The sequence below is a fragment of the Hyperoodon ampullatus genome (genome assembly GCF_949752795.1).
Source record: "Hyperoodon ampullatus genome assembly, chromosome: 2".
Lineage (NCBI taxonomy): Eukaryota > Metazoa > Chordata > Mammalia > Artiodactyla > Ziphiidae > Hyperoodon > Hyperoodon ampullatus.
In genome coordinates this window covers 123,170,676-123,184,328 of record NC_136915.1, presented here as the reverse complement: position 1 = coordinate 123,184,328, position 13,653 = coordinate 123,170,676, and the positions used below count along the sequence as shown (strand labels likewise).

Below are 13,653 nucleotides of genomic sequence, written 5' to 3'. Positions count from 1 at the left end.
TATTTGTTATCTATTGCTGCATTAAAAAATTACTCCAAGCTTGAGTAGCAGCTGACAACAATAAACATTTTTATTTCAGTTGGTTTTGGAGGGTCAGGAGTCCAGGAGTAGCTTATCTGGGTGGTTCTGGCTCAGTGTCACTCATGAGGTTGTAGTCAAGCTGTTGGCTGGAACTAGCATCATCTGAAGACAAGGGCTGATGGGTGTGCTCCCAACCTGACCAGCATAGCAGTTCAAAATAGGCCTCAGTTCCTCACCATGAGGGCCACTCCACAACAGCCTCACAACATGTCAGCTGGCATCCCCCAGAACAAGTGATCAGAGAGAGACAGTGTCCAAGAGGAAAGCCACAGTATCCTTCATAACCTAACCCCTGAAGTGACTACTTCTGCCCTTCTCTACTGGTCACAGAGACCAACCCTGGTGTAATTTGAGAGGAGAGTACACAAAAGTGAGAATAGCACGAAGCAGGAATTATTCGAGGCCATCTTGGTAACTGGCTTCACAAACAGCTATTTAAAGTTCTTACTATGTGTGAGGCTTATTCAGCCCTGTATACTCTCACATCTAATTCAATGCCTTGTGCAGAACAGGTCCTCAAAAAAATGTTTGTTGGAAAGGCAGATGAAAAACTGCCTACACATATCAGACTTCTCAACAGTAATGTTGTGAACTAGAAGATGATAGGTGTGTTGCCTTCAAAATTCTAAATGAAAATTATTTTCAACTTAGAATTCTGTACTTACCTGATCCCACCTAGATCATCAATCATGCAGGAGGTGAGAATGAACCTTTTTCAATCAGGCAGTTTCCAAAAATTTACCTCCCTTATATCCTTTCTCAAGAAGTTACTACTAGAAAATGTCTTTGTTAAAATAAGGAATACACCAAGAAAGAAGAAGACATGGTAAGCAGGAAGCAGAGGAGACCACAGGGCAGAGGCAAAGGGAATGAGTGCTTAAGATGACAGCAAAGGAAGTCCCAGGGCAATAGCTGGGCAGCAGGTTGAGAGAGCAACCAGAGCAGAGTAGATGAGGTCAGAAGGCTTCAACACAGATATCTTCAGGGGAATAAAACACATTCTCTAATAGATCGGACAATGTAGAAATTGTATGGAGCATGGTTTTACAGAGCTGCTAGAGGGTGTGGAAGGACTTGGTCAAGTGTTCACAGAAAACTAAACAAATGGAAATTAGAAGCAATTATGAGCTCCAGGAAAAATAAAAAGTTATAAAGAAAGCAAATGTAATTAAATTGGCCACTTATTACCATTGGCTCAGTGGCAACTAATATTTACACACTCAATAATAAAAAATAAACTGCCCACATATCTTGAGTGAGGTGATGGTTACATGAATGTATACCTTTGTCAAAACTCATTGAACTGTCCCTTTAAAATGAATGTATTTTGGGACTTCCCTGGTGGTCTAGTGGGTAAGACTCCGAGCTCCCAATGCCTGGGGCCCGGTTTGATCTCTGGTTGGGGAACTAGATTCCACATGCATGCCACAATTAAGAGTTTGCATGCTGCACCTGAGAAGTCTGCATGCCTCAACTAAGAAGCCCACATTGCACAACAAAGATCCCACGTGCTGCAACTTAGACCTGGTGCAGCCAAAATAAATTAAATAAATAAATATTTAAAAAATTAAATGAATGGATTTTATTGTAAACTATACCTCAATGCCTCTAGCTTTAAAAATGGATGCCTGCAAATTGGTATCAAAAGGTTTAAAAACAATTATACACCTAGGTCTAACTAGGATTCTGTCCTAAGAAAATAACTAAGCCAATGACAGATTCATTCATTCATTTTTTTTTCTTTTTTTTTTTTTTTTTTTTTTTTTGCGGTACGCGGGCCTCTCACTGTTGTGGCCTCTCCCGTTGCGGAGCACAGGCTCCGGACGCGCAGGCTCAGCGGCCATGGCTCACGGGCCTAGCTGCTCCAAGGCATGTGGGATCTTCCCGGAGCGGGGCACGAACCCGTGTCCCCTGCATCGGCAGGCGGACTCCCAACCACTGCACCACCAGGGAAGCCCGATTCATTATTCTTACTATCTATCTTATTATCTAACATCTGACAAATTACTCAGTTTTGACAAATCTCAGTTTCCTCACTTGTAAAATGGGGATAACAGTTCCTGCCGTATAGTGTCATTTTGAGGAATAAGTGAGATAATACAAAGTAAAACAGTAAAGTATGATAGTATTTAATAGGTGGTTAGCTATTAACATTATTTCTAAGTGGTGAAATAATTGCTTTAATTTTCTTTAAAAAACATCTCTAAAGATTTTTCTATAGTGAGCATGTGTTCCTTTTTAATTTTTAAAACTATTTATTTTGAAATACTATAGACTCAAGAAATTGGAAAAATATTATAGAGAGGTCCTTGTTTAAGTTTTTAAAGTTTGTTTTTAACTGACTACATATTATATCCATGCAAATAATCAAAGTTCTATTATGTTTTAGAAAAATACACTAATACAACCAATGACATATCATATACATGTAAAAGAGTTGAAATAATTCCAGTATAACTCTGCTCTCTCAGATACAGATGGGTTCTAAATTTTTCTGTAAGATCCATGATCTTTCATATTCTGGGGTTATTAGCTCCAAGAACAAATTCCAAAGTCAATGACTCTGATTTTCATTAAACAAAACAAAACAAAACAAAACAGAAAGGCACTGCAAACTATGAATGCATTATGATTATAATGACAACAATTGTACAGTGCTTTTTTTAAGACCACTTTCACAAATTCTGTTTCATACTACCTGATATTTACAAATTTGACATATTTTTTGAACATATGACTATTATAGCATGAAAAATACGTTGAAAATGGAAAAGACTGGATTCTCCAAGTAGAGATAGCTAACTGGCATCCTGGAACATTCTTATCAGGGTGATGATGTCAAAAGTCCAGATATGCAACACCTCTGACTGAATTACTGTTCATTTGCTTATTCAACAAATATTCATTACAGACCTAATCCTAGCGTCAGGGTGCATAGATCAGGAAACCTATTAGATCTTGAGTAAGACAATTATATTCTTTTTTTAAAAAAATTAATTTATTTTTGGCTGTGTTGGGTCCTCGGTGCGCGCGTGCTTTCTTTTAGTTGCAGCGAGCAGGGACTACTCTTCATTGCGGTGCGCGGGCTTCTCACTGTGGTGGCTTCTCTTTTTGTGGAGCACGGGCTCTAGGCGCGCGGGCTTCAGTACTTGTGGCACGACGACGGCTCTAGAGCGCAGGCTCAGTAGTTCTGGTGCACAGGCTTAGTTGCTCCGCAGCATGTGGGATCTCCCCGGACCAGGGATCGAACTCATGTCCCCAGAACTGGCAGGTGGATTCTTAACCACTGTGCCACCAGGGAAGTCCCAAGACAATTATATTCTATATGTGAAGAATATGTGCATTCTCAAGGCTTAAAATGGAATTCAATCTGTAAACTATTATAAGAGAAAGTCCCTGTAAATATGGGCAGGAAAAGCATTCTGAATGATTTTTTTCCTCTTTTTGTGTGGATGGTTTTCTGGTTCCTCATTGAAAGAAAAGTGTAATAGACGTATTATTGTATCCAGGAAAAAAGTTGTATGAGTGTTTATTTTTAATGTAGTTCTAGAAGATGGAGTAAGAGCTGGCTACTCCCTAAAGACATTTTCTTTTCCTCCTGGTGGATGCATCAAAGCATGGAGTACCGCTAATGATGAAACTAAGCCAAAGCAACAGCCTGGCAGCTGGATGACATGGTGGTGAGAGGGGAGTGAGGGACCCCAAATGGGTTCCCAAGGGCTCCCTCCTTTGGGAATCCTGGAGATGGGGGAAGAGGATCTAGTTGCTTTTCTTCTTCACCTCCAGTTCTCTGGGGAAGGAAATTTGGATATGGAGGCGGCTTTAGTGGCACCCAAGCTTGGCTCTAAGCAAATTGTGAAGTAGGCAGTTTCTCTCAGCTTCTCCTCCTCCTTTAGCAACAATTCCACTCCTCCCACTCCTCTTTATCCCTTCACCTGTGCCGTCCCTCGTGCATCCATCTCAGGAGGTGCACTCCTCTCACTCGGTGTGTGCCTGTCTCTTTAAATTTTCACCCTGATCTCAACTGGCCAACACCCTCTGTGGCTTCTCAGCTGCTTTGGGAGTATTGTTAACAAGCTCCTCCCAGGAAATTTACAGGTTCTTTAAATCTTTTCCCCAGGGCCAGCTTCCAGGGTTTCAAAATCCCCCTTTTCTATGATAAATGACCACCCAATTAAGAGTGAATTTTGATGGCAACCTTCACGGGGACAACATCTGGACCTGGTGTAGTGAGAAGAAATGTGCTTTGGATTTGCACAGACCTGGATTCCCATCCCACGTCCTCCAGGTGGGGAGATCTACAACCTTTCTGAGCTAGTTGCCTCTTCTACACAAAGGGTGATAAAACCTGACTTGCTGAATTACCACTGAGATATTTATGAGAGTGCCCTATATGAGCTCCTCACTCAATCTGTACTAGTCTCCTTTTCTTTTACAGGGTTATTATGAACATTATGTGAGGAGATAAATGTGAAAGGGCTTTGCAACCTATAAAGCTCTCTCTACATGTTGGGTTTTTCAAATAATAATATGTTAATAACACTAATAATAAAAGCACCAGTAAGTAAGGGGAAGAGCTAAATATTTTGGTGGAGTTTTGTCATTTTAATAATCTATGAATTATAGCAACAGACATCATGACCATATGTCTAAAACAAACAACAGGAACCATGATCTGACAGGTCAAAATGCATCTGTTGGGGCAGAACATTATAAGTAGGAATTGCACCCCCCAAGTAAAAACCTTGAGACCTGTGGTCTCTGTACATGCAAATGACCATCTTTGATCCAGTGATCCTGGAAATCTACATTGCTGGTTATCAACTCATGGTATGTTTCAATTCTGTTTCCAATGGCCAACAATAACAAAGGTAGTAGCTGAGTTTGGCCCCAGCTGTTCTAAGTTTGAATGTTGCTGTTTCCACTTGAGGACCAAGACCTACAAATCTCAGAAGCATCGCAGGGGTTAACAAATTGGCATAGAGTTCTGGAAAAGTTGACCAGTGTAGTTTATTTCTGTTTCAAACCTGAAAATCACCCTCCCTAATATTGTGCTGGTAGGTAAAGGAAAGAACATGGAGCAAGACTGCAGCCCCTAGAAGAGTAACAAGCCTGCCGGAAATAATGGAATGTGCATATTGGCAATTAATTTCTGTTCATGAAACACGCTGCTGCAGATGCATGGGAATTCAGTATGAAGAATGAACAAGACTGCTTTTGTGTAAGATCCCTTACCTGCCAGGACCTTGGGAGTGCCTTTTTTCCACAGGCCTTTTCATGAGGATTTTGCTCTTTATAACCTGTCATTAGGTTTCCGTTTGTGCTGCTGTCATTAATAGAATTTACATAGATCTTTCGGAATTTAAAAAGAAGTTTCAGATCAGCTTGGTGCTGTGTGACCACCTAGAGGGGTGGGATAGGGAGGGTGGGAGGGAGACGCAAGAGGGAGGGGATATGGGGATATATGTATATGTATAGCTGATTCACTTTGTTATACAGCAGAAACAAACAACATTGTAAAGCAATTATACTCCAATAAAGATGTTTAAAAAAAAAGCAGCTTCACATCAAAGTATCTTGTTTTTTTACTTGTATTAATTTATTCACAATTATTTACTGCATTTATTGTTTTTGAATTTTATTTATTTTTTATACAGCAGGTTCTTATTAGTTATCTATTTTATACATATTAGTGTATATATGTCAGTCCCAATCTCCCAATTCATCCCACGACCACCCCCGATCCCAGCACTTTCCAAAATATCGTATGTTTTCTTGACAGTCCTCCCGTTGGTCTTTACAATAACATTTAAAAATTTTTTTAATTTTTATTTTATATTGGAGTATAGTTGATTTACAATGTTGTGATAGTGTCAGGTGTACAACAAAGGCAATAACTTTTTTAAAGTATTATTACACAAATAAAGAAATGGTGGCTTAAGAGTGAAGTAATCCCCAAAGTAAAATTACTAGCACTCCAATCCTCCGCTTTCTTCAGACGGAAAAATCGAGAGTAAGATCCTGGGATGATTACATGCAGTGATGTACCTGATAACTCTTGTTTCAAATATTGATATGGAAGAAGAAAGCGAAAATGAGAGGGAGAGAGAGAGAGAGAGAGAGAGTGAGAGAGACGGAGGGAGGGAGGGAGGGAGAGAGAGAGAGAAAGCGTGCATGCGTGTGCGTGTGTGTAAGTCGCTGGTGTTTCGCCCATCCTTTCAGCTAAGCGAGGGCCATACCTGGACCGCGGACGAGCCTAGCAAGGGCTCCCAAAGGTCTCGCAAACTCCGCCCCGGAAGGCCCGGCTCCTTTCCTGGAGGACCCTCAACTCTAGTCCAGCGGCGCCACGCCCCTCAGGCTGCAGCTAGCTCTGCCTCCCCGCGGCCCCCGCCCCTCCCCACCTCCCCTTAACCTAGGGCACGACACTACGCCAGTCCCCCATGTTCCTCCGAGCGGGTCTGGCCGGGATCTCTCCGCTTCGTCACACTCTCCGGCCTGCTCTGGTCGCCGCCATGAGCACTGGTACCTTCGTCGTGTCTCAGCCGCTCAATTACCGCGGCGGGGCCCGCGTGGATCCGGTGGACGCCTCCGGCACCGAGAAGGCGTTCGAGCCAGCAACCGGTAACGGGACGGAGACCGGGCGGCAGGGCCGGGGCGGCGGGGCGGGGAACGAGGTGGGGACCGGGGTAGGGGCGAGGGTCGGGCGCGGATTGACTCTCCCCCGCCCCAGGGGTGAACCTAGTCTACCTCCCTGAACCTTCCTGTAGTGCATTCAGCAGACGTTTACTGAGCACAGGTAAGTGACAGTGTAGAGTATAAAGTTGTATATGTAGGCAGCTAACAGTGCTGTGCAAACTCGGAAGCATGTGGACCGGACCCGAAGGGGGTCGTAGGAAACTGGACAGGCTGGTGAGTTGCTCGATGTTTTCATGGGTAGTTTTTACAACGGCCTGAACAGAGAGTCCACAAAGCCCCGGTGGGTGAGGTGGAGTCTTCGTTAGTTATTAAATTTTAAGGTTAGGACTGCAGTAATGTCTTCAACCGTGCACGTAGCAGAGGAGTTCTAGAAGGACGGGGTGAAAAGAAACACTTGTGCCAAAATGGAGGAGCGCGCACAGAGGTTTCTAGTTAGCGTGAATGAGGACTTTGTTGCCATCCCCTAGTGTTAAAATATTTCTGAACATGAACCAGAACTGGGAAAGGGGAAAAAAAAAATCCTGCTTTTATCCCGTGTTTAATGTGTGCCCAGCGCTGTGCCAGGCCCTCAGTTTGCCCTGGGAGCTCCATAGATCACAAAGCAAATGAGGAACAGGTTTTTTGTTTTGCTTTTGCTTTATGTTTGTTTTGCTGGATGTTATGGAATATTTGTGAGGAGAAAAATGTAAATGTTTGTGCAAACCAAGTGGTATGTAGCCAGAGGGATAAAACTGGATTTCAAGAGACTGGAGAATTTACATTTGACCAATTACACCAAACCACAGAGCAGCGACTTGTCAGAGCAGGAAGGGGCCACAGACACCATCAGGCTCTTCTTTAGGTAGGAGGAGACAGCCTCTTGACCCCCACCCCCATATTGATACAAAAGAAAGAAAAATTGCTCTTTATTTTAATTGCCTACAGTGTGTGTGTGATCCTTAAGCACTGCCTTTACCAGTTAGCTATTCAAATTTGTAACAAATAGCAGGTTTGTGAAATCTCTGGAAAAAGCAGCGTCCCAGGTGTTCTTGTGGGAGGGGAAAAGAAACTGCTGACTTGACGTCTTAGGGAATTCTTTTTAGTAGAGTCAGTCACAACCGTTGGGATTTGGGTCTAGAAAAACTGATCATTTCATCTTTTGCCCAGGATAGGGAATAAGACTGAAATAAGAAAATGAGGGACTGTTTGTTTTTTCCCCATATTTGAGAAAAACTTTTTCTTGCTTTTAGGAGTATCTTTTCTTGATACTCTGTTTATTAACCGTATTCATCAAGTATCAGTATTATATGACTTGTATAGAACATAAACCAGTGATTTAAAATCAGAGTTCATAACCCAGGAGACGGAGTACTTTGATTTTGTATGACCTCTGGGATTCTCAAACATTGTTAAGGAGCATTGTGAAATAATTGATTGGAGGTTAATGTTAGTAAACCCAAATGTAAAATAGAGGAGGGCAGGGGTTCTTACCCTGAAGTTCATGGTGTGCTAGGCAAGGGACATGTTCTCTCTATAATTCTGTGATATGGTTCAGTACATTTTTCTGGACAGAAGTCTGCAATTTTTATTAGATTCTTAAAAAGGTGAGCTGCTGGTATAAGGGTAGTCACTAAATCAAACCATACTTAAAAACAAGAAGAGGATCAATAAAAGGAAAATTGGATACACAATACTTTATTTAAAATGTGTGGCAACCAATTGAGATAACACTGACTTTCCCTGTATTTATAGGGCGAGTGATAGCTACTTTCACGTGTTCAGGAGAAAAGGAAGTAAATTTAGCTGTTCAAGATGCAAAGGCTGCCTTTAAAATATGGAGTCAAAAATCTGGCATGGAACGTTGCCGAATCCTTTTGGAGGCTGCCAGGATAATAAGGGTATGTTTTAATATAATGTCTTCCAGAAAAGTCCTCTTGCACTGTTCTGTGAGTTCTTTATGATGATTTGCAGTTAGACCTTGATGCGCTATTAGGTGATACCTTTTAGATTAAGTAGGAAGGCATTTCCATATGCTCACCTTGGTATGTACAACAAGTTTTCCATCAGTGATTTCCTTCTGGCTCTTGGCTCCTTGTGACATCTCTCTCGGCAGGTTTTCTTTTCCTTCTGTTTTTTTTTTTTTTTGGCGGTACACGGGCCTCTCACCATTGTGGCCTCTCCCGTTGCGGAGCACAGGCTCCGGATGAGCAGGCTCAGCGGCCATGGCTCACGGGCCCAGCCGCTCGACGGCATGTGGGATCTTCCCGGACTGGGGCACGAACCCGTGTCCCCTGCATCGGCAGGCGGTCTTTCAACCACTGCGCCACCAGGGAAGCCCTTCTTTTCCTTCTTTGTTGGAGTGATAATGTATCCTTTGTAGCTTGTCTCCTTTTCATTTTACTATGTATACTTGTTTCCTTTTTACTTTTTCCTCTGATGACTCTTAAGCTCACTTTTCTTTTTCAGGTTTATTTTCTACCTTAGTTGCCTGGAAGATTTCATAGATTCATCGATGTTCCCCTCTTAAGAAATAAAGTTTAGCTTTTTACAGTCTAGTACTAGATTGTCATTACAGAAAATTAGAAAATTCAGAGGATATACACCAAAATATAAGTCAAGGATATCTCTCAGTGTAGGACTGTGATGATTTGTTTTTCCTCATCAGTGTGTTGTCAGAAACTGAGGGTCTAAGAGTTACCCTACTTGCAAGGTTATATGTGTATTCTGACAAGAGACATGAAGCTTGCTGGATTAGGGAAAGGTTTTATTACAGGACCCAGATGCTGTACCCAGAGCAATACTTCAGCATTAGTTTTCTGAGTCCCAGTCCCCATGGGGTGATGCAGTGAGAGGCAGATGTTAACCCTGTTGCATGCAGTGGTTGCACCACAGGAGAGGAACCCTAACATTATGAGACTCAGCTTATATGGGGGCTGCACATCTGCCCATTCTCTTCTCTGGAGAGAGGTTACTCATTAAGCAGATCTCATAAGGGGGGAAGGTGTCATTAGGTTTATTACCCTGGAATATAAGCAGATGTCTCCAGGAACAGGAAGTAGAGAGCTTTATATCTTCCCATCGCTCCAGTGACCTCTATCTTTTGGGAGACCCTGTCTCTGCCTTCTAAGGCCTTTGTTTTTCAATCAGCTTGCCAGTGTCCTTTGCTCAGAAAGCCTGGACCATGCAGTAGTGTCAAAATATTCCTGGAGAATTTTCTCCCAACAAGGTATTTTCTGCTATTAAAATTTATTTTTTATTTGATAGATTAAAAGTGGTAACTCAAAGCTGATAAGTTATTATTCTGATTTGTCTCTCACATTTTCCTTGTGCATAAGCATTTGGGTTATAATATCTCCTTAAGAACTGGCTCCTTTATCATTATAAAATTACTTTTTAAATACTGAATAATATCTAATTTTTTTTTGCTCTGAAATGGACTATCTGATATTAATTTTCTTTTCCTTTAAACTCCCATTCCATTTTCTTTAATATCTTATGTAATATTTTTACATATTACAGTCAAAAATATATTACTATATTTCTCTAAAGCTCTTGTCTGAAGATCATACCCTGGATCTGCCTTTACCCAAAACTATTCCATAACTAAACAAATCCCACCCTCTGACCACAGCCTACAGTTATAGCTCTCAGTTGTTTCTCTTAGTAATTTTTCTAGTTAATCGTGATCTGCAGTTCTTTGCCCCTTCCATTTTTAAACTATGTACAATTATATTTTATAAGATAAAAATATTTGATATTTTCCCACATTTTTAGCATTTCTAGTGCTCTTCATTCCTTTGGGTAGGCCCAAATTTCCATCTGTTACCATATTTTTTTTCTGCTTGAAGAAATTTCTTTAGCATTTTTTATACTGCAGGTTTGCTGGAGATGTTCTTTCAGGTTTTGTATGTCTGAAAGTCTTTATTTTGCTTTCCTTTTTAAAAGAATCCTAGGTAGATAATTCTAGGTTGACAGTTTTTCTTTCAGTACTTTAAAGATGTTGCACCACTGTCATCTGGCTTGTGTCGTTTCAGAAGAGAAGTCTGGTGTCATTCTTATTTTTGTTCCTCTGTTTTTAATGTTTTTTCCCCCTTTGGCTGCTTTTAAGATTTTTCTTCTTATCACTAGTTTTAAGCAATTTCATTATATCTTCCTTTTTTTTAAATTAAATTTAATTTTTTTATGCAGCAGGTTCTTATTAGTTATCTATTTTATACATATTAGTGTATATTTGTCAATCCCAGTCTCCCAGTTCATTCCACCACCCCCCACTTTCCCCCTTGGTGCCCATAAGTTTGTTCTCTACATCTGTGTCTCTATTTCTGCCTTGCAGACCGGTTCATCTGTACCATTTTTCTAGATTCCACATATATGTGTTAATACATAATATTTATTTTTCTCTTTCTGACTTACTTCATTCTGTATGACAGTCTACGTCCATCCACATCTCTACAGTGACCCAATTGCATTCCTTTTTATGGCTGAGTAATATTCCACTGTATATATGTACTACATCTTCTTTATCCATTCATCTGTCGATGGGCATTTAGGTTGCTTCCATGACCTGGCTATTGTAAATAGTGCTGCAATGAACATTGGGGTGCATCATTATGGCTTTTGATGCAGTTTTCTTTATATTTCTTTTGTTTGGAGTTTATTGATCTTGAATCTGTACACTTACAGTTTAGTTAAATTTGAAAAAATATTGGCTATTATTTCTTCAGATATTTTTTTTCTGCCCCCTTTTATATCTCCTCTTCTTCAGAGCCTCCAGTTACATTTATGTTGGGCTGCTTGAAACTATTCTACAGCTCACTGATGCTCTGTTCATTTTTTCCCCAGTTTTTTTCCTCTGTGTGTTTTATTTTGGGTAATTTCCATTGTTATGCCTAAAGTTCATCTATTTTTTCTTCTGTAGTGTTTAATCTGCTATTAATCCCATCCAGTGTATTTTTCATCTCTAGAAGTTCAACATGAGTCTTTTTTGTTGTTGTTCCACGTTGCTCCCTAACATGCTCATGTTTTCCTCTGCCTTCTTGAGCACATGGAATATAGTTATAATAATATTTAATATCCCTGTCTACTAATTCTGTCATCTCTGAATTCTGGTTCTGTTTCTATTGATTGTTTTTTTTCCTCCTGGTTAGGCATTATATAACATTCCTACATTTTGCATGTCTGGTAATTTATTACCAGTAGACATTGTGAATTGTATGTTGTTGGATGCCGAATATTCTTGTACTTTAAAAAAATATTAATGAACTTTGTTCTGGGACACAGTGAAGTTACTTGGAATCAATTTGATCCTTTCAAGGCTTGCTTTTATGCTTTGTTAGGTATGACCAGAGAAGCTAATTTTGCCCCACTACTGAATACCCTCTTGAATACCTAGCTTGATGCTCTGTGTATTAGTGAGGTTTTTCTCACTGTGGCTGGTGGGAACGTGAACTATTCCTGGCCCTGTGTGAGTTTTGGGGATTTTTTTCACATTTTTGGTTAGTTTTTTTCCTGGCCTTGGGTAGTGTCCTCACAACTGACCAGTTCTCAGATGAAGACTTAAGGGGGGTCTCTGGGGTTCTCCTGTGCAGCTCTCTTCTGTCCCATACTCAGCCTGCAGACTGTAGCCATCACATACTCCCTGAACTCCCAACCTGTTTCCTCAACTCAGAGTATCTGTTGGGCCCCACCTAAGTTCCTCCTCCCTGCTCTGTGATGTACTCTTTCCAGGCAGTAGGCAAGAATACGTGTAGGGCTCACCTCATTTGTTTCCCTCTCTCAGGGATCACTGTCCTGAGCTGTCTGTCCAGTGTCTGAAAATTGCTGTTTCAAGTATTTTACCTGGTCTTTTTGGTTGCTTAAGGTGGAGGCTAAATCTGGTCCCTGTAACTCCACCTTTGCTAGAAGCCCATTGACTCCTAGTGAAGTGAATGGTTTTTGGTATATTTATTGGTCTTTTGTTTCCTTTTTCACGTTGAATCTTTTGATGCTTTTTATCAGATTATAAAGATCTTAATGGTAGGCCCCAATCATTTCTTAGTTGGAGTGTTCTTATAAAAGTAGCTATCGTTTGGCTTTAAAAGGAGAGAGAAAATGTGTTTTAAAACTGTGATAACACATTTACATATAAAAAGATTGTGTATATAGATTATGCACTTGCCTTCAGCAACTGCTTTGCTCAGCTCTGCCTCTTAAAACAAGCAGGGGCTCAGGCTTGTCAGGGTTTAGTGGGCATGTCTTTGCTCAGGTGGTTCTCTTATAAAAGCTAAACACTGAGCTTGCTGGGGGGTTTGAAGTGAAGGAGAGAGGTGAGTCTCCTGCCCTTTGCTTCTTCTCTTTCATCCCAGAGGACCCCTGGTCAGGTCACATGTGAAGCAGGGTGGTGGAGAGGATGACAGGGGTAGATAGGAAGTACATGTTTCCCAAGAAATACTTACAGCAGTGCATTGTCATGGTGGACAGTTTTGTTTTGTGATGGCTCTCGTACTAGTAGGGTCAGGAAACTTATATTGTTTTCCCCTTCTCCCTCTGCTCTCCTTATTCTGGGAGGGTAAGCGAATACCGTTTCCCTGAAAGCAATATTAAGTATCAGTAGAGACCCACTGGACTCTTTGATAGTTTTCGTCAGGGACTTTTTTTGATGATCCTTGAAGGTATGTTAAAAGATCTCATAATGGCTTTTTATTTTACTTTTTAATTTTTGGCTGCATTGAGTCTTCGTTGGTGTGTGTGGGCTTTCTCTAGTTGTGGCGAGCAGGGGCTACTCTTTGTTGCGGTGCATGGGCTTCTCATTGAGGTGGCTTCTCTTGTTGCATAGCATGGACTCTAGGTGCACGGGCTTCAGTAGCTGTGGTAGGTGGGCTCGATAGTTGTCACTCATGGGCTTAGTTGCTCTGTGGC

General features: G+C 41.1%; 2 protein-coding genes across 3 annotated transcripts in view; both read left to right on the top strand.

Annotated features, from left to right (window-relative positions):
* TMCO1 (transmembrane and coiled-coil domains 1) overlaps window positions 1-3,646 on the top strand; it is a 77,754-nt gene extending 74,108 nt beyond the window's left edge. Inside the window, exon 7 of the mRNA XM_079698387.1 lies at window positions 3,626-3,646. Within this exon, the coding sequence (XP_079554513.1) occupies window positions 3,626-3,631 (6 nt within the window). The 3' untranslated portion in view covers window positions 3,632-3,646. The remainder of the gene's footprint in view (window positions 1-3,625) is intronic.
* Window positions 3,647-6,521: 2,875 nt separating this feature from the next.
* Window positions 6,522-13,653, top strand: part of ALDH9A1 (aldehyde dehydrogenase 9 family member A1) — a gene marked incomplete at its 5' end in the record, with an annotated part of 29,617 nt that continues 22,485 nt past the window's right edge. Inside the window, 2 exons of one of the 2 annotated variants that reach the window (XM_079698608.1) lie at window positions 6,522-6,702; window positions 8,509-8,654. In XM_079698608.1, coding sequence (XP_079554734.1) covers window positions 6,522-6,702; window positions 8,509-8,654 — 327 coding nt within the window. Of the gene's footprint in view, window positions 6,703-8,508; window positions 8,655-13,653 lie in introns of those variants that run through there. The other variant, XM_079698609.1, reaches the window with a different exon arrangement.